General features: G+C 47.3%; 2 protein-coding genes across 3 annotated transcripts in view; both read right to left on the bottom strand.

The window, feature by feature from the left end:
* LOC119405138 (U2 small nuclear ribonucleoprotein A') overlaps positions 1-20,998 on the bottom strand; it is a 456,304-nt gene that overhangs the window by 318,093 nt on the left and 117,213 nt on the right. The gene's annotated exons all lie outside the window — the stretch shown is intronic.
* Positions 741-19,135, bottom strand: LOC119405527 (histone-lysine N-methyltransferase, H3 lysine-79 specific-like). The gene is made up of 4 exons (XM_037672361.2): positions 19,067-19,135; positions 18,716-18,756; positions 1,535-1,609; positions 741-807 (listed from the first exon to the last, which is right to left on the bottom strand). The coding sequence occupies exons 1-4, from the start codon at positions 19,133-19,135 to the stop codon at positions 741-743; spliced, it is 252 nt and encodes an 83-aa protein (XP_037528289.1).

The following is a 20,998-nucleotide window of genomic DNA, read 5'->3' on the forward strand; positions in this document are numbered from 1 at the left end:
GATGTCCCCGCCTCCACAGTGCATCTTGGGGGTCACGCATATTTACGACCTCTCAGGGCATTGCAGCAGCACCCAGGAAGCCTTCGTTGAAAAGAGTTGTTGACAACGGTTTTGTGTGCTCACCCCCCCCCGTTAGCCAGCTATGTTTACACAAAACCACTCTGGGTCCCGCCTCCCTCGGCGCTCTCTGAAACCGAACCGCGACTGAGTGCTATAAACCGTCTCCAATTAATTAACGGATGCGCGCTCGAGCAAAAGAGCTTTCAAGCCGTGATAAGTGGGTCGTTAACTACTTATTGCAAAGAAAAAAACAAGATGCGAAATTTTGGGTGTCTGTGCTCCTTTAACCCTGACGTAAAGGATTTCGGGGTGCATTCCAGATAGCTGGCCCTATAAGACCTATCATCATACTCTGTCCCGCTTCCAGCTCGCATATCACCGAGTCCTAAGGGTTTACGATGAATACAATTGTGAAAGCAGTGTTTGAAAGTATCTCGATCTACCTGCGGTGCCTAGAAATGTTTTTATTGTAACAAATGAAATGCATCCTTGCGACATGCAGCTGAATGCATTTCAGGGCTTAAGGCTACGACTAGACATCTGTCTAGGGTGGTTTATTGAGAATTCAACAACATGCTTGCGTAATCTGAACAGCTTCTGGGTACGCAAAGCAGATGACAAAGGCACACCCAACAACACCCGAATCAACAGAAGCCAAGCGTGCAACTTCGAAAGTCAACTCACGGTTGCAAGAAACTGTCGATTGCTCTGTTGTACTTGTCGCAAAGGGTCCGCATGCTCTCATAGCTGTAGTCATGAGGGAAAAAAGAAAAAAAAGCAAAGAGCAGGTCAAAATTTCAAAACACAGAGGTCACAACAGCAATGGGCCAAAGTGAACAATCTATCCACTTACGCTATGAAGTGTTAGTTTTGGCCCATGTATGAACATCGGAATCTAGCTAACATCAGGTTGCCCATGAAATTCTCTCATCCCTCGTAACTTTGCTGAACTACAGCAGGCAAATTGATACATTCCTTGTAAAAGACACAACCCTTTAACTGTTTGGCGGGAGGTGGGGGTTAAGCAAAAAAGGCACTGTTCGGTAATCATCTGAGAAAATATAAAACTTCGAATAAGTACCTGTAAATGTGATGCTTACTAAACAATTTCAGTCTAAAACGTATGCAGTACTGTGCTTCTACTCCCCCACTCCCTCCCACTTACTAACCCACCTATTTCGAACCATTGTTTCAAGTATGTTATACATCTTCACACTTCTTTCTCAGTTCAACATAACGGCAATGATAGATTGCCTATGTTAGTGGTTCAGTGTGCATATGTGTGGTCTTGTATGTGCTTGACACGCACGATTCCTTAGCCATGTTCCCTGCACATGGTGCCAGCCAAAGTTACTTTCAAGACCTGAAATCGTTGCCACCTCAGTGTCAACTGTGCAATTCTAGACCCTCACAGACATTTTCTTTTTCTTTGCATGTTGCAGCACTGGTCACACAGAACTGAAACAGCGCTTGCCTTTTGGTGTCATAGTCATTGAGGACATGGTTTTCCATGGCAGCCTTGAGCTCTGGAAAGTCCTCGCAGACCCATCTGTAATAGAAACAGGGACAAGAGAGATAGAGAGAGAATGTTAAGCACATGATAACAAACAGAACACCCTATTGCATTCAACATGGAATAAGAGCAAACAACAATGCAATAAGTGAAATTGACCTTGAAGGTGTTTCATCATCATGCCTGTGAACATAACACAAGACAGGCAACTGCAACAAAACCCAATGATACACCATTTGCTTATGCATTTTCAGCATTACAACGTCACTGAAGCATGGTCCCTGTATGGCACACTGGCGTGCTATGTATATTCTGGCTACTGGATAACCAGGTGAGGTGAATGGAAATACACGAGTCAAGCAAGATTGAAGAATGAAATTCCCGGCATCCTCACGAAAGTAGCCACAAGGCAACTAGAGAAACCCATGCGAGCCTAGGGCCGAAACTGGTGTCACTGCCTCTTTGAGGCAATCGTGCTTCCCAATGAGCTAGTCACAAGGCAAATGTTGTGGTAGTTGGAGAGCAAGTACACAGACACAGGTGCCAGGTGTACAATGCACAGGCGCGCCGTAGCATTTCAATACCTTCATCTGGATGACGAGGGTATTGTCCCTTTTCCGGTGACCAACTCCTATTCCCAAGGTGCCATAAAAGACATGTTAGAGAGTTTCTACTGTATACCACAGCACTGCGACGCTCATTCTCAACTGAACCTCTTCAAGGACACAAACACCTTCATTTACCAGCAACACACAAAAACTATTTTACTAAGGCCTCTCATAAAGGGTGCTAAAAGTCTCTATTAGCCCATATTCATTGTGAAATTAAAATAAAAAAAGAACATTAAGAAGAACTTGGAAGCAATACTTTGTAACATGTTTGGGCAGTAGCTAGCGTACGTAATCCACTCCTGTACAAAAGGCTGGGCACCAGAGACCGCATTTTACTTTGTAACTTTTGACTGGTTGCCCAGACGTTCTCATACGAGTGTCCGGATAACAGCTTCAGCGTTTGCTCAAGTTAATCGTAGGTCGCAGACAACGGGACCTAAAAAACATTTCGTGCTTAATAAAACATTGGCAGGCTAAATTGAACAGTGGGGTACAACTACTGCACCAGCATCACATGAGCCTGTTGCAGCGTGCACGGACGGAACGTGAAAAAAGCAGTAGTGCAGTGGGACATGTTTTATTATACTCGGAACTTCATTACTTGTCGCAGCTTACTCTCAGGAACAAAAATAGCATCAACATGGCAGGTTATAGTATTACTTGTCCATGGTAATGTGTAACTTATGAAAGAAATGAATGTATAAATCCTACCAGCCCTTTTGTACTAGGCCCATAAAGGAACTGTGAGAAATCCCGTAATCAACTCACTGCATGGTTTTCTGACAAGTATGCCAAGCATTTATTGAGTGTGGTTTTCCGAACAGTCAAACTACTACTCCTGAACCTTCTGAACAGTTGAGAAGCATCTGACACTGCCAATGGCCAAGTTACTATGTTCAAAATTTTTCAATTTCGCATAATGTCAGTCAAACCAAGCAGTCAAGCCACTTGTTGTTCAAGGCTTATTGACATAAAGCTAGATGACAAAAATGAGATAAGCCACGTCATTTTGACAGTCTCTGCTTCACTCTACAAATACCCTAATTTAGTGCAATAAAAGAGAGAGGAAAGGTTGTGTAAAAAATGCAATAAGAATGACAATGGCAAGGTTAATGTTTTCACACAGTTTTATGAGACTGGCCACATACTTTTGCATTCTATACCTATATTTGTCATCTTTGTTCACTCATCACAATTATTTAGCATGTTTCTTTCAAAATTATCATTTTGTTTGTTTTTACATTTCCAGTGGTAATAGCCATCGAGCAAAAGACGTGTCAGAACAACCATGAATATTTCATCGTGCCAGCTTCGTATGGTAAATTATTTAGGTATTTATTTATGGTAATTATTTAGGTTATTTATGGTAAATTATTTAGAACACCTTATCCTAAACTGCCCCATATAGGCTGAACTGCAGAAAGCCCACTGAGTATTTCCTATCCGATAATGGCTCGTTTCTGCTGGCATGGCAGCTTTTGTGCTAAGAATGAAAAATTGGAACTCAATATTCCGAGCAACCATTCAAATCACAGCGTAGAATTTCCTATTCACAAAGCGCTTGACACCAACACCCCCCTTGACAACACAATCATCTCAATGCAGCAGAAAAAACGAGAATGTTCGAGGTTCCCAAGCAATGCGTACAGCGAATCACGCTGTCACACAAAACACAGAACTCAACTTAACCAGGGGAAATACACCGCCGATGTATTCTGACGTGATCCTTCCAAACTGATAACCTACTCAGCCTATTGGATGAAAGCTATGGGGCGCTCGGCGGCTGTGAGCGCGTAGAAGACGACGACGATCGCGTGTGCGCTCGTGTCACGCAGCAGCTGCTGGCAGCTGGCAGTTGTGGCCGAGGCTTGGACCAGTAAAAACGTGTCTCTTTGGGTCTTGTCAATGTAATGTTCTTTACAGTTTTGTTGAAAAAATTCTTTAGGGGTATTTGCTCTATTATTTATTTAATTGGCTTGAGCCTTTGTACCTCCTGATGTATGGGCTACCTCCAATTACCTTTCGTTATCACTGCACACAGGGGGAGAAATTATCTGTGTACACACCACACACACACACACACACACACCACACACACAAACACACACACACACACACACACACACACACTGTCCTCACTGTGGTACTGTGCTTTGGGAGCACATTAATAAAGTCCAGGTGGTCAAAAAACCATTACAACATTTGGCCTTAGCTCTTGCATTGCTTTGGAAGGTTAGGACGACTCGATCAATCCATCCAATCTAACCGTCAATCGATACCCCCACCCCTGCAAACCTCCCCATAAATCAATCTTTCAAAGTCAAGCAGCATGAGGAGCGCTACACTCCCCTCCACTTCAACTCGCACGCAGGCACGCACGCGCAGACACGAAAACGAGAACCCGAAACAACAAGCACCGTTGTTCGCGGCACCGGCAGGATGTAGCCCGATGTCGAAAAGGTTTTAGCGTTCGGAAACGACGCTGTGCCCGCAATGACAGCAACGGCAACGTACACGGAAAACAAACACCACGGTAAAAAAACAAGAAAAAGAAACACGAACGCTAAAGGAAAGGGGAGGAGGGCCAAGGTCGACGGAATGCCTGTGCGCGACAGGCGATCCCTTCCGCAGCCGCCCCCCCCCCCCCCCCCCCCCCCCCCCCCCCCCCCCCCCCGCCCGATCGCTGGGCCAACGGAGTAAGAAATGCGACGCGCTCGATTTCGAGACATCACGTACGCGGAGACAGGGAAGATGGACGTGATGAGACGTGCCCGAGGCTTTTCTTTTTTCTCGAAAGGCGGAATGCACGCAAACCGCGCAATTCGGAAAAAAAAAAGAGAAAAGAATCCCTTCGTAACGGGAGACTGGCCGCCGCCATCTTGGTTTGAGCAGTTGCACGAACCATCTCTCTCGTCTTCGCGCGTCACGACTTGCAAGAATATGTTTCAAAAAATGGCGTACTTTTGAAGACAACGCGCTCCTGGCCATCCACTTTCTATAAATGGGTACCAGTGGCGTAGCCAGGACACTGGAGGGGGGGGGGGGGTTATACCCCCGAAAATGTTCGATTTTGCATGAGCACACACATAGGCGTGCACAGGGTTCCCCTTCAGGGGGGGGGGGGGGGAGGTTCGTCGCCTCGCCCACCCTCCCAATTGTATCAATGTATGGCGCTGACACTGCGCCCCCCCCCCCCCCTCTATATTGTCAATGTGTGGGGCTGATTTTGCGTCCCACCTCTTTGGTGAATAGGGGGGGGGGGGGGCATGAGCACACAAACGCACGCACTAACGTACATAAAAAGAGTGGTTATCAATAATATAATTTGCGGGGTTTACGTGCCAAAACCACGACATGAATACGAGCCACACCATAATGGAGGCCTCCGGAAATTTCGGCCACCGCCCCCTAGCATTTCCGCCTCCACCTAACAATGCGACCGGCGGCGGCCGGGATCGAACCCGCGACTATGGTGGCTACCGCGACCTTCGGGGTCAGCAGAAGATAATCGGAAACGATGTACAACAACACTGCTTCATCGAAGGCAGCGGCTGGCATATATCGGCGCGCGCTAGTGCCCACAGAGCGCGCGAGAGGGAGATAAGAGGTGCGATCTTTAGATCGAAAGGAGCCGACTAGCGAAAGTGAAACGCTTTACCGAAGGGGACTCGTGCCACGTATATCTAATCGTGTTATCGCCGTAGCTATCGCGAAATATTTTTGTCGCAAGTCTTTGCCCACTCGAAGCGACAGGTCGACTACGGCGGCGTCTTCCGCCTCGCTGGAGAAACAAGTTCACGAGGACATGCACGACGCACAACAGTGTCGCCGGCCGTCCATCCGCTGCGCCAATACAGCAGCGAGACGTATGCCCATTCCCTATTATTATTATTATTATTATTATTATTATTATTATTATTATTATTCACGCGAAGCTTGTATTGCCCCGCAAATTGGCTTCGTAGGTGTGACCGCGAAAATACCTGGCTCCCGCGAGTGTACCGAAATGCGGGTTGCAAACGAGGCCCTCGAAGGGTGACGTCACGACGACGCGCGTTATTTTTTACGCGCAGTTTTCCCAATAAGTGACGCTCTCCCCATCGTGGGCTTGTCCGCGATCGGCCATTTCTGATACGGCGATCTGACCTTTTTATCGAGGCGACTTACCATTGCGTCAACACTCGCCTTAATGAACATATGAAGTCATTGGATAATAGTAATAACTCCCATCTAGCCGAGCATTGCAGGAACTGCCAATGTCATCCTGTGTGGTGTGATACTAACATTTGTTTTTATCATAAAGACAAGATAACTCGGGAAATAGTTGAAGCTTTCCACATTAGAAGGTGTGCTGATAAATGCGTAAGCAACCCATCGATTGCACTAACTGACAAGGAGTTCACCTTTTTGAGTAGCACTTGACTTTTAAAATCTGCTGCACGATGTAGATACTTCTGCAATATTACTGTCATGATGTGTTTTTTCTTATGTTTCCTTATGTTCTTGTTTGTTTGTTTGATTCTTTTTACGCACATGCGCTCTTGAGCTACCCTGGGTATATGTTTTCGTGTACTTCCTTCAATAAACTTAGTTGTGAGTTCGCGCCCGTTTGTCTTCTTGCCTTTCGTTTTCGTCTTTTGTGTGCGCGCCGAAATGTTTCCAAGAATTACCATTCCACGTTGACATGCATTTCACTGTCGCCCCCGGGATAAGAACGCGTGACCGTCGTTGTTGCCCGCAGCAACTGGGGAGTTGCGCTGCTAAACACGTGGACGAAGGTCCCATTCCCGGCACGGAGGAAGGAAACGGCCAGGAGGCAGCATTGCGCGACGCGATACGGAAAGAAAGAAAACTAGTAGGTCACGCACACCAAGCCGAGTTTCGCTTGGCCCCATTTTCCCGGTAGGGCAAGAGCCACTGAATTTTCATTATTATTATTATTATTATTTTATTATTATTATTATTATTATTATTATTATTATTTGATAACACTTCCAACTGTAACGGGGTATGATGGCGACTTCCGGCAGATAATACGTGTCCACCTCAACGAGAGGCATTCAGCAACATTACACCGCCCATAAAAAAGTGCTGAGACATCTTAGTCGAAATCCAGAAGAAGAAATGGGCACAGGCAGGGAATGTAGCGCGTAGGCAAGATAGCCCGCTAATCGTCAAGAGTAACAGACCGGACTCCAATAGAAGGCAAGGGGAAAGCAGAAAATCAGGTGGGCACATGAGATTAGATGACGGCTGGGATAACGCGGCCGCTGCAAGCACAGGGAATTAAGGGTGAATTGGCGGAAAATTGGAGAGGGCCTTGCCCTGCAGTGGGCGCCGTTATGCTGATGATAATGATGAACCGAAAGCATTGGGGGAAATTATTCTAATTCATCGGTGCACCTGCCTTAAGTCTGCAGGAACGTTAACCCTCTAGTTGAATTCTTTATGAGACGGCAGACAATATTTCACAGAGACTACAAAAAAAAAATGCCTTTATTAAATATTAACTTAACGACTGCGTTGTCTATTACGTGTTTATATTCACAAAAGCTCCCTCAGCACACCTGTTTAGCTCAACGCTCTCACTAACACACGCATAATGTGAATACAAAAAAAGCTCGTAGAGATTTAACCGCGCCGTATAATTAAAAGCGAACTGCAGCGGTCACTGAAAAGATGAAGGCTGACAGCAGGGACAACTTGCAGATCATTCGAGCACACGATGCAGCGACTACATATATATCGATGTTCGTTACATAACGAATCCGCAAGCGTACCTGACTTACTCCCAAGATAACGGAACGTTTCGCCACGCACTCTCAAGATTTGTTTTTCGAGCACAGTCCACTGAGGAACAACATTTCTGCTTCGCCGTTTTCACGAAAGTGTCGCGAATCCTAATGACCAAGCCAACAAGAATAGGAGGAGCTTTGTTTCCGTTTTTGCCCTCCAAGTGCTCGCATGTTATCTCAAGCTTGATGGGCGTTGCAGAATGTGGCTTCTATATATACGCCACCACAGTGGCGTACAAAAGAATCTGCTGCAAAAGACTCCGAGAAAATAATTTTTAAACTCACATCCTTGAAGCAGCGGCTTTCCGCACGAGGCATCTGTATGCTCCGAACAGACCGGAACCCGCAATTACCGCAATTCCCCCCCCCCCCTTTTTTGTTCATGGTGTCACGGCGCATGCGCCCTTCCCATGGCGGGAGAGTCGCGAAACGCTGTCGTAGGGTCTCCACACGCCCTTCGATCTCGGAGGCTTTTGTTCTGGAGATCCCGGTTGTCCCGGATCACCCGCAAAGCTCCGCCCCCATACCAAACAGCAGAAGGCAAACTAAAAATAGAAAAAAAAGTTGCCTGTTGACTCTACTTTGCTTACACATGCGACTCTCCCATGTATAGCTATCTTTAGAGAGTCACGTGACTCCCTTTATCAGAGTCGTGTCTTTAAAGAGAGTCATACATCCCCCGACTCCCCTAAAGAGAGTCAGCAAGCCTCCCTAAATGGAGTTATAGATGGGAGAATTACATGTGCAGCAAAAAAGAGTCAACGGACACATTTCTTTTTTTTTTTCTTAGAGTGCAGCACAGGAAAATCAAAAAGACCGATCACAAATCATTTGGCTTTAAAGGGTCACAAAAAAGAAAAACGACTTCCCCATGCGTTAGTAAACAACTCTAGTCACAATACCAAAAGCCTCACAAGTGCCACAAGAAGTTATACCTTGTAGGCCAGAAAAAAACTGCAAAGGGAGAACTTCTCCACACCAACTTTGGGATTTCGACGGCATCTGCTAAAGCTTACTCAATTTTTTTTTATTTCGAAAGCCTGCCCTTGGGCGTAGTACTTACTCAATTCCTTATTGGCAATAATGAACTACACTGTCGCGTAATGGCGCCACATGATTTATCAGGCAGAAAAGTCCACGACAATTTGTTCGAGCCGAATGTGGTCAAAGTACTAAAAAGAGGCTGAAATCCGCGACGTCACACTGACGTTCGGGTGCTGGCGTTTTTCGAGCGAAATTTTTAAAAAAGTAATAAACACTGATCTTTGTTTTCTCTTCCAATAAATAACTTACAGGCGCATTGTTCGAGTGCGACATTTTCAGGACAGAGTTTTCGAAGAACACATAATCACAAAAGTGATTTCCTTTCCATTTTATGTAGGACTCCCGCAAGGGTGGTCCGCTTATTACGAACTCCCGGATAACGCGACGCCTCACCGGATAGTGATCTTAAACGGCGTACTCGACTCGAACACAACCACATAGTACGTGTCTACAACAGCTGTCGTCGCTCGGGTTCACGGCCTCCCCCCAAAAAAAACGACAAATTGAATGCATAATGAGCACCAGCTGTTACACGTTTCAGATTGCCGTCGATAAATATACGCGCATTTAATTTGGCTGTCGTTTTTTTTTTTTTTTTGCCAACAGAAGGCGGCTAGCTGCATCCGCTTGTGGCCGCCCGTGCAAGTGATGGGCCACGGACGGAAGAGGGCATGGATTATTTTGACGTATAGCTGCGCAAACATGATCGATGGAACCAGTGTAGCGAACTCTTGATCTCCACAGACTTTGTTGTGTGTGTATGTGTGTAGTGAGAGAAATCACGCGCAGTCACGAGATAAGCAGCGGCAGCCGACAACACGGAGGCGGCGTCCGGCAGATTGCGCAATAAGCCAAGAAAATCCATCCGGCGCCGTTTGGCGACCCTCCCGATACGCAGGCCTCTCCCTTCACGGGTGTGTGCGTGCAGGCCGGCAGTGCAACAACGAACAGGACTGCGACGAAAAAGAAAAAAGAGGGCAGCGGACCAGTTTATTTTGTTTTACTGCTTTCTCGAGCACATCCTCTTTCTCGGGGCCCCCAGGCTTAGGCCGGAAAAGACAGGTCGCCCGGTCGTCCGCGCGAACTGGCCAATAGAGAGGTCTTTTTGCCACCGGAGAGGTTCACTGGCGTACGTTCACGTGACGGCGAGTCGGGGCCCACCGACGCGGTCGCCTTGCAAGACGATGAGCCAACACAATCACATGTGAACTTAAACTACTTTACGGATGGGTTTCGGTGCCGCCATATTGGGCAGTTAACCTTGCCGTTTTGTATCTTTTACTAAACTAAACGAACAGTGCTACGACATTATGCAATCAGTTCTGCGGAATCCCGCGAGGTGGTGCAAAGGGTTAAGAAGGGAAACCGACAAGCACCCGTTTGTAGCGCCAAGCCAGAAGGAAATCCGCGCGGATTTCTCAGTAAGAAAGCTTCTTAGTTGCCGAGAAATTCGTCCCGGGTCCCGGGTTCGATCCCCGGGGCAGGACGAATTTTCGGCAACTGAGAAGCTTTCTTCCCGAGAATCCGCACGGATTTCCCTGAGGCTTGGCGCTACAAACGGGTGCTTGTCGGTTTCCCTTCTCAGTGCCACGGTAGACGCATACGCACGAAAACGGCAGGGTTGGTGCATTCGGCGTTTCATGAACTTGTTAATTCATCTCGCGATATGCAGAAAAAAAAAGGAAACATTTGTTTGACAGCCCACGGTGGCGGCACCCCGTGTCTTACGTAAGATCGTCTATACAAGTCGGCGTGCCGATTGCTGCAGATGCGCTCCTCAGCGGCACGCCGGCTGGCAGGCAGGCAGGCAGCGTAAGGGGAACGCGTGCTTTCACCAGTTCAAGGTCGACAGGTGCAACGTCCCCGAAATTCGCTATCAAAATAACCGGTAAGGGAGAGCTTCGGAAGGAGGGGGGCACCCAGGTCGCAGAGGGGAGCAGCGGCGGACGCGGCCGGAACAAAAACATACAGACAACGAGACGACCCCGTGGGAGGGAGGGCCCCGTACACAGTGGGAATCGCGGAAGCAAGGGGGTTACGTAGTGCCCTTCCAAAGAAAAAAAAACATAAAACTTGCCACCCGGAATACACAACTAACACGCGCGTCGCGGCCACAAGAACTGGTCGGCCTGCGCGATACAAAAAACGCAAGGCGTGGTGGTGGTGGTGGTGGTGGCGTGGCGTCCCTCGGCAAAAACGAACGGACCTCCGAGAAAAAGAAGTTTCCGGAGGGGCGCCCGCCATAGTTCCTTACAGTATTTACTAGAGGGAACTGCGGCGCTGCGATCGTTCTGCCACTAGCAGGCACGTAGCCAGGATTTTTTTCGGGGGGGGGGGCAGGCCTAATTGTTCGAAAGACAGTCTTTCCATGGCAAAAACAAAAAAAAAAAGTTGCCTGGAAATATAGAGGGCTGGAAAAATTTCGCCCCCCCCCCCCCTTGCCTACGTGCCTGGCCACTAGAGTTACTGTATATGCTACCTACTAAAGGCATATACAGTAACTCTATCAGCCACCATGGGAATGATGTGGATGGATTGACGTGAATGGATTATGTGAATGTACATGGATTTTTGCCTAGTCTTCGTGCTTGCGGCTTCGAACGCACTTGTGGCTTTGTTTACAGTTGAACGAAAGAGGGGGAATTATTCCGAGGGGCTCGCTTACATGTTAAGACACAACCAGACGAATAGAACAGACAATTCGGCCAGGAAAAGCACAGAGGACGTTAATCGTTGTACTAACTGCGACGTAAAGCTGAAATGAATTGAGGTGGACGAAAAATCACCCTTTCCGCCGGTGGGATGTGAACCCACAACCTTCGAATTACGCGTCCCATAGATTACACGCACAGAAATACTCAACGAAGTGGAACGGGAAAGGGCCTTCCGTCGTAGCTCAATTGCTAGAACATCGGACGCGTCATTCAAAGGTTCTGGGTTCATATCCCACTTCATTTCAATTAACGTTACAACCAGTACACTACAGTTAAATACAACAATTAACGACCTCTATGCTTTTCCTGGCCTTATTGTCTGTTCGATTGAGTTGGTTTTGTCCATTGTTGTGCCTTGACTTTTGTTTGAGGTAACAGAACGGCTTGTTGTGAACCTAGTGGGAATGCTGAACATCGTCTTGCGACAAAGCGGCTGCAGACCTCAACGGAGCCCAAAGAACGAAGTTTACGCAAATCCATGTACTACCCACCATTTCCACGCTGACTGAAGGAAGTCGTGCGCTACAGCTCCCACATACACTAGCGCCAGGTTGCCCTCTAGTGTGCTATTATGAAACTACGTCGCGCGCCACCCGAGAATGCCACCTTCCGCCGGAAAAAAAAACACAAAAAAAAAGAGACAGGATTCTTATTCCGACGGCGCGAGCGAGCGCGCGTCGTGGGACGCGCGAAAAAGGAACAAAACGTTCACGTAACCAACCAGTTATAAACGATTCTCTGTTCTTCGTCCTCACCGCCACTAGCAACAACATCGGCGGTAACCAAAAGCGAAGACCGCGCAAGGTCGACTTCCTGGCGCCGGTAAAAAACAAAAACAAAAAAACGACGCCACGCTGAGAGTCGCCCCCCGCCCGTCTTAATAGCGTATGCGAACGGCTTGGTTGATAGTTTACGCGCTGCAAGGGGACAGTGGCGACTTCCTTGATCGAGCAGTAACGCAGCTTTGCACTGCAGCCCCTACAGAGCCATGCCAAGAACAGCGGCAGTTTTTCAAGTTGGAAGGCGTGCCGTGACCTTCGGCGGGAGAATATAACCGTGCCAGCTAGACGGGCACAATACCAGAAGCCAGCTTAATTTCTACAACACTTTCCAGTGAAACGCTAAAAGAGGTTAGACAGACCGAAAAAATATTCTGCGAGAACTCTGTTGTTAATGTCGCGATCATAGATTCATTATGAAATGAGCAAATAAAGGTCAAAGTCTCATTTCTTGAATTTCGCGCCGAAATGTCTGTGACGTCACGGATTTCAGTCTTATTATTTTTTTTTTCGTGTTTTGGTCATTGTCTCAACAATGTTTACCCAAACTTGCCAGGTTACGGCTTTGGCTCCCTCGGAACACCCATTAACGTTAATTCATTCTTACCGATGAATAATACTGAAGGCCCTCACACACACCATCAGAAACCTATGACGTCACGGCGAGTTAGCGCGGGTACTTGACGCTCGTGTTGCCACCCGTCTCTTCTGCGCGTTTTCTGGCGTGCCAAGCGACCACCCGTCCCGCAACTCGAGGGACTGTCCTGCAATCAGGACAATCCGCCACTTTCACGATGCCACTGCGCATGCGCCCTTCCCCTAGCGGCAACGTCGTGCAACGCCCCTTCATCTCGGAGGCTTTCGTTCTGGCAATCACCAAAATGGCAGAAGGCAGAACAGGAAAGTGAAAAGGGTGGATTGTCCAGCATCTCTGTCTATGTATATCTGTCTATATTGAAATTGAGCATCGCGTCAATGTCTTTCCTGCAGCTCCTGCGGTTGCACTGTAACTCTTCATCCCTTTCAACGGTGTGCAGGCACATGTTAATTAGAGGAACCAGTTCACCCAGCAACAGGTATTATGCGGTCAATATCACATAGGAGGCTTCGCATGTAGTTTCGCCTATAATTCAAGAATTAAAGAAAAATAAATAAAGATGCTCGAAAGCCTGACGTGCCCCCCTACACACCACCTCCATGCATCCTTGTGCACTCATCACAAAAATAACAAACAAAAACACCTCCCTTGAAAATCTGCATGATTTATTTCGACTTTGGCTTGCAATGATACGCACTTTCCTGCTGGTATCGAACACAGATATGCAATGTCAACATTTTCAAGTCTCTGTCTTGCTTTTAACCAGGTTAATGAGCTTTCATCAGCTGCTTGCAAAAATGTTGGAAGCACCTAAATCTTTTTACGTGCACTGAATCTGAAGCAAGGCGTGTCTGGGCATTGAAACCATATCGACGTCCATGTCACGTGACATCACTTGGTCAGGTGACCTTGGAACACAAGGTTTTTACATGGTCGCGTGACTATGTCATATGACGTGGTCGCTTGGTACTTTCTTCAAATTGATCAATAAGTGTACTAAGGTCACGTGCCACTGTCACATGATGTTACAACTGGGTCATGTGCTCAAATTGGGTCAATTCAATTTTTGAACTGGACATCAGTACCCACATGATGTCACCACTTGGTCACGCGAGTTTTCCTGTTATCGAATGCTAACGCCGACACTCACTGGATATTTTGCTTCATGGGGCACCTAATGCCTTCGCATCAATAATAAACATTACGCGACTGGCTTAGAGGGCATGCTTTGAGGTGTTTTCAGGTAAAAGCATGATGAAGACCTGACCTCATGCCTAGAAGTGAAGCACGAGCGTGTTACGCAAGAAATGGTAAATACTAACTTCCACCAATGCCCTTCGGTCATGCGTAAGATGCCGAACACGAGAGTGCTCTCACAAAACTAAGAGCTCCACTACTATGGTAAACATATTCATAAACTTTGGGATGCAAGCTTTACTACGTGAAATTAAAAAGTGCCCAACAACGACTCTTTGCATCGTGCAAAATGGTTCAGATGCATGTTAAACGAGCAGTCACACTACATTTTCTACATCAGATTTTGCATTTGTAAATGAATACCCAAATTATCCAAACCCCATGAAAAAATTTTGTCCAGTGCTAAAGCCCTACAATCAACACACTAGTTTCCACAAATCAATCTCGTGTTCAGTAAACCTGAAACGGCTGGATCGTGACATTACGCAAGCTTGCCCCATTCCTGTGATTGCCGAGACCACCGTAAGGAAGGGCAGCCAGAACAAACATGCAAACCGTCCTTGTTTTATCTTTGAACTTATCTTACGGCACTCAGCCTCTTTTCTGCCATGATAAAACACTATCATAGATAGCCTTACTGTTACCATTATGCGGCATATATTTTTCCTGGCACTGCAACAAATAATGTTGACGACACCTGGGCCATCATTTTAGGAAAGCTTCAGTTTCAAATTAAGATATCTTGAGTTTCATGATCTTTTGCGAATCGTGAGCGTAGTGCATTATAGGTTCTACAGCTTCAAAAATGCGGGTCCGGGTACTGATTTCTAGAAGTTTAGGTACTCCCACGTTTCGCACATAGGTGAAACTGAAGGTATGGCCAACAAAACTAGAACATGCAGTGGATATGCATTTGCCTCTATTTGCACCTAAGTGTGCCTTTTGCAAGTAAAGCAAACAGAATAACGGGCGGTTAAAATTAATCTTCAGTTAAAGGACCCCTGACAGCAAAATTTTTGTTGGTGACTTTTTTGCTGCAATTTGTAGCTTTGTGTCTGGTAATCTCTAAATTAAATCGTAAATGCTCTAGCGTATCGTACAACTAATTCTAGCGTAGTTAATTGCGACCATTTTAGCATCACTTCAAAACGCCCGCCTAAAAACCACAAGAAGCTGGCGCCTCCTGCGGGGGAGCGTCGAAGACCACGTGCACTCAAGCTGTGGTGACGTTGAAAGCGCGGTTTTCAAATCGGGGCCCCGCGTGCGGTAGAGATTGAAAGTATGTGGGTGCCTCGGTATGGGTTAAACCTGTTAAGCGAAAACTACCTGGAGAGCAGGCCGACAACAGAGCCAGAGGGGTGGTGAGGAACAATAGGCCTCCCCGGTGCCAGTCACGTGCGCCCCACAAACCTTCTGTGACGTCCAGAATACTTGCTTTACTCGTGGAACGTCACACGGGGCCTCTATCTACGTCATACCAGGATGTCGCAAGGTGCAGCCAACTCAAGTGAGCACTCACGCTCACTTTAAAACCAAATTAACATAGCTTAAAGGCAACGTTTGTCACTAATAATCGGTCAGATGTGCCCCCGTATACAGGAAAGTCAAACAACACAGAGATCTCGAGGTTTCAATTTTGGTGTCAGGGGTCCTTTAATCTTCCGCCCATGGGTTGCTTCGAGGTCACTGAACTACACAACACCTAAATTCCGTTGTATATGAATTCACTAACAGCAATTAAAACGAATTAACTGACATCCACTGTAAACTAACACTATCCCAGATTGCCACAGTAAATACAATGCAGCTTAAAACATGCGAAGGTTGGCAATACTGTGTAATTGTGACTGTTACCAATGGCACAGCGCAAAATATCCCGCATTCAACAAATAATACCAACACAGGTGCGGGATAGAGTAGAAGTGCCTTCCACTAAGCTCTATCGCACTCCTATCATCAACCTCCGTCCACAGCTGCCTGACCTCATTGATAACGCAGGCCACTCTGACCACTGACAATGTGCAAAAACACGGCGTCAAAACACGGGCATTGCCACCCAGAACAACTACATTCCGATTGCTGCACGTCGTTGACCGGACAAACAGAACTGGACACTTATGTTTTCTTTGAAATCCTGCCTGCCCTTACGACAGCTGATGCGCTCCAATTTTACTATCACCAAAGACTGCCCGTCAGAGGAAGCAGGATGGACCCGTAAAGGTTAACAGTATGTGCGCAAAGTGGAGGCTAATGAGAACTGCTTTCTGCTCTTTGCTGAACAAATTGGGAGCAACGCCTGAGCATACTGTGAATAAAATTAATAGAGAAATGCACTGAATGTGGCCCCTCCCTTGTTAATAACTGAATATGGTTGTACCCATGACATAAATAAAGCTCTGCCGGAAAGAGCACCATGCACTCAAGGTAATCTGCATACCACTAATTTACCACAGACAAACAGTGCATGAACCTGAAAAAATCTAATAGGTGAAAGGGTAAAAAAAAAAAAAAGACGCTTGCGCTAAGCATGCACATTATTTCGCGTGACACAAACAGGTGTTTTGCACGACCTTCTGATGGAAAGTGCAACCAGCTGCAAACAACAGAAACGCCAAAGTAACACTCAGCAAGTCTTTCGGACTAAACTGTTTCACCTGTTTTAACAATAAGTCTGGTCTAACTAGCTCAAAGCAGGTAGATCCCCTCATGCATTTAACAAACACCCATTTTTCCAAAGGTGTGTATGCCAACAAGCGAAACTTTTTCAGAAACGTTGTTCGCCTGTCATCTGACCGCACGAAATACTAAAAGAAGTAGAACAAAACTGAACTTTGTCAAGTTCAATGAAAACTCAGCCGAGATGAAAGGTATGCCACTGTCTTGACAAATATTAGAGGTACCTGTTCCAATTTTTTGGGGGGGGGGGGGGGGGACAAACCAACCACTAGATATGTCTTGCAGTGAAATGAAAGCCTAATCATAGCATACTTAAAGACTGTTAAGACACCTTCGTTGTCTCTACACTTCCTCGTTCATGGAAGTGTCAGCGACATCGAAAAGTACAAAGCTTCTTCAGATGTTGCTAATGCTACTACTGCATTAATAACAAAAATGACAGGCAAACGAAAGTACAACGGCAGGAGCACTGCAGACAGCAAGAGTAAGCAACCTTTCTGGTTAGTCTAAAATGCCAACTTTTGAAACAGTAACATTTACGAGACACGTCAGCGTTAGAAGGTGGATCTCCCGACAGATGTTTTCAGTGACATGCTTAAAGACGTCATTCCTGAGAATTGCACTGTGAGTGCATCAAGAATCTGTGAGAAAAAAAAAAAAGAACGCTGCTCGAAAAAAACTGCTCATGAGGTCTTCCCAATGATTGTCTTGTTTACAACTATTGCATGCGCTGCACCAATTAAATAATTTTAAAAAAAGTTTTTCCACGTAATAATGCCACGTGTCCGCTGTTTTTCGTAGACATACGCAGATAAATTTCTTCTTAGACGCATCGACTTTTCTTTGCACACAGTCCGAATCGCATTTTTTCTGGAACTATCACGCGCATTGGCGTTCCTTACAAGAATGGTCCATCCTTAGGTGCGTACATAAAAGCAACAAAAAAAGCAACAGGAGAGCTTAGCACAGGCACTTTAAATACGAACGAACACGATACACGAAAGCGCGTTCAAAACAATCGGGCGATCAAGCATTTCTTGCGCGACACCAAATATTGCGCAACAGGAATGACATCACAATGAATAAAAAAAGAAAAACAAGAAAGAATGCGAAGACGTTCGTACTTTGCGTGGCTGCGTTAAAAGGAATGCGTCACGCTATGCTGGGCGGTTTTAACAGGTTCCGTGAGGGCCGAACGTCTCGCGATTGAACGCGAATCGAGTTTTTTCAATGCGCGTTCCGCGCAAACGCGACGCCCTATGAGGCGCGACGTCAAATAACATATCGAAACGGCTACCATACATCTGCCGTGGGCAGGTGCGTGCAGGTAGGACGAAGCCGATGACAAGAATACAGGCAGCAGGGCCGGCGAATAGGCGCTACGCGCAACACTGTATCGACACAGAAAAGACAAGTTCTTTACGATCGGCGACGCAGGTGCAACTGTCGCGCCGCTGTAGCGCTTACACGAAGAAGAGCTACAACCTTCATGCATTGCCCGGAGCAAGCCACGCGTGAAGTCAATCACCTGCCCGAGCCGCGGCGATGTGCGACCAAATCCGTGCGCGTCACCACACAAGCTGCATGTGCACTGCACGCAAGTTCACACGCACACACGGGCGCGCGAGCAAGCAAAGCCGCCGCTCCGCACGGATACACGCAAAACGAAGCGTCGCAAAGGTAGACACAATCGCGAATGAGCACCGATGATTCGCCGCGTAGACTCACCGAATCGTCTCGACAATTTCAATGGCACCGTCATGCTTGTCCTGCGAATGGGGCAGAGAAAAAAACACACACATATAAGACACGGGCATCGTACCGTCGGGCCCGCAGAGATCTTGCGGGGTGATCCGAAACGAGCCGACGAGATCGACACGTTTAACTACAAGCGTCGGGGCCGAGAAATTAGAGCCGAACGGCTAATACGTGCGGGCGGGCACGTATTCACGGCGCAGTATCGGAGACTCGCAAACGAGCTTAGGCCTAACCCTCCAATGGGACCCGCAGAGAGAAGGGGGCTACTACTATCCCTCGGTCGCACGGCGCTTTTTCCCATGGCCAATAAACGGTACTCACCGAGGTGGAAAGTGGCCAGGGGTAGACCGCCGGCTCAGCGCCGGCGGGGCTGTGGAGCCGTAACTCCATGATGTTTAGTCGACGACTTCGGTCGCCCGAAGACGACCGCGCTGGTGCAGGGGCCGACGGCCATGGACTGCTGCCTCCATGATCGCAAGCGCCATGTGTGGCGTCGTCACGTGGCAAGGGGCTTCGACAACAACCCCAGAACAAATTTCACCAGATTTCACCAACACTACAAATGGCGACTATGACGTCATTTTATTTCTTTTTTAGCACTTTACTTTGCAAAAGCCCTGCCCCATAGCAAAAATTATACAAAGGAGATTGATTTGATTATTTCTGCACTTTTTTTTTTGGGGGGGGGGGTCGGGGTTGAACACCCCCTCCCCCCCCCCTGGCTACCCCCTGATTTCTACGCTTGTCTACTTGTCATTCGCCGCCCGTCGGTCCCGTCTTGGATGCGCTATGCCTTTGGAAGCTATAAATTACAAGCGAGCCCGGCGTGCAACCCATAACAGTTGCGTCTGTTGTAGTCATGCATGCATAAGCGTGTACAAAAATGACCCCTCAATGCTCCAACATATCGTTACTTCGGGGTTTTCCGTCCATGCTGAAGAGTGTATATTGGAAAAATATTTGGTATTTCAAACAGACACTATTCGATTCGAATGCCAAATCGAATATAACACTATTCGATTAATTATTCGAAATTTTCGAATATATATTCGCACACTCCTAGAAACAGGCAAGGAGGTTCTTGGGTGGCCCACCCAAGGATGTTAAAAAAGATGCTGGAGGTGGAAAAGCCGAACGATAAAACGTCAGCTAAGAAAACGTAGGAAGTCAGCTGTCACATATGCTCTTAGTTTAAAACCAATTAGCTTACCCTTACCCACGGTGTAAGGTATATACTCTACACATATCTTACACCGTTGCCCTTACCATCTCGTTTTCTCTTCGTATGACGAAGCCAGTGTCCACAAACCGACTTCAGTTATTTAGCCCTGTTTACTATTTTTATCCACTTAGCGTGTGTTAAGGGCCCAAAAACTATAAAGAAAACAAGAGGCAAAGACAAGGTTGGTTTTGAACACTGACTTCGATAGCTAATTGTTCCGGACAGACACTTCCCAACGTGCCTCTGTGTTACTGGCTTCCTTATCAAAGCCTTCAATCGGATATATTACTTTCCTCGTAACCGATCTATGACCAACCTAGCATTTACGTCACCAGAACAAGGGCATTTTCTAATTGGATATCAGACGTACGAGAAGGTTTTAAGGTAAGGTATGTCCAAACGCTGGCTTCACATTTGCTCCTACGTAGTTTCGAATGTGTGGGATGCCGTGTCGATGGAAGGACGCATCCCAACATAAAACATAACGACTGTTTATTAGCGTAGTAGCAGCAGCGGTGCGAGCATAGCGACGCTGCGCTCAGTCGGGTAATGAAGGAATGATGATTTCCGAGCTTAGCAGCTCGGGTTTATAGCAGCCGTCGGTGACGTAAGCCTCCGGTGACGCTGCGGTGGCGCTGTCCTTTATCGGAGGCGTGGTGCAGCATACGGCCAGGTCACGCCGGGCTGGCTAATGACGAGGCGGTGCCTGCGCGGTTTGTGCGCAGTGTGTCGCCACATCACCCCCCCCGCGGAGTGCAGAGCCCTCAGGGTCTGTAAAAATCTGGGAGGCGTACCAGACGTCCAGAGCGTGTTGTGAAAGGAGTGGGCTGTGACGTCGGCGTCTGTGGATAGATGCCTGTGGATGGAGTGGCGCTGCCCGGTTCGTTCGCAGCGATGTAAGCGGGCTTGAGCCGGTCAATTGAGACGCGGACGTCGTTCCCGTTCAGGCGCAGAGTGAAGTTTTTGTCGTCGCGATTGACGACCAGGTAGGGTCCGCTGTAGGGTGGCTGGAAAGGCCTGCGGACGGTGTC

This window comes from Rhipicephalus sanguineus, chromosome 9 (assembly GCF_013339695.2).
Source record: "Rhipicephalus sanguineus isolate Rsan-2018 chromosome 9, BIME_Rsan_1.4, whole genome shotgun sequence".
NCBI lineage: Eukaryota > Metazoa > Arthropoda > Arachnida > Ixodida > Ixodidae > Rhipicephalus > Rhipicephalus sanguineus.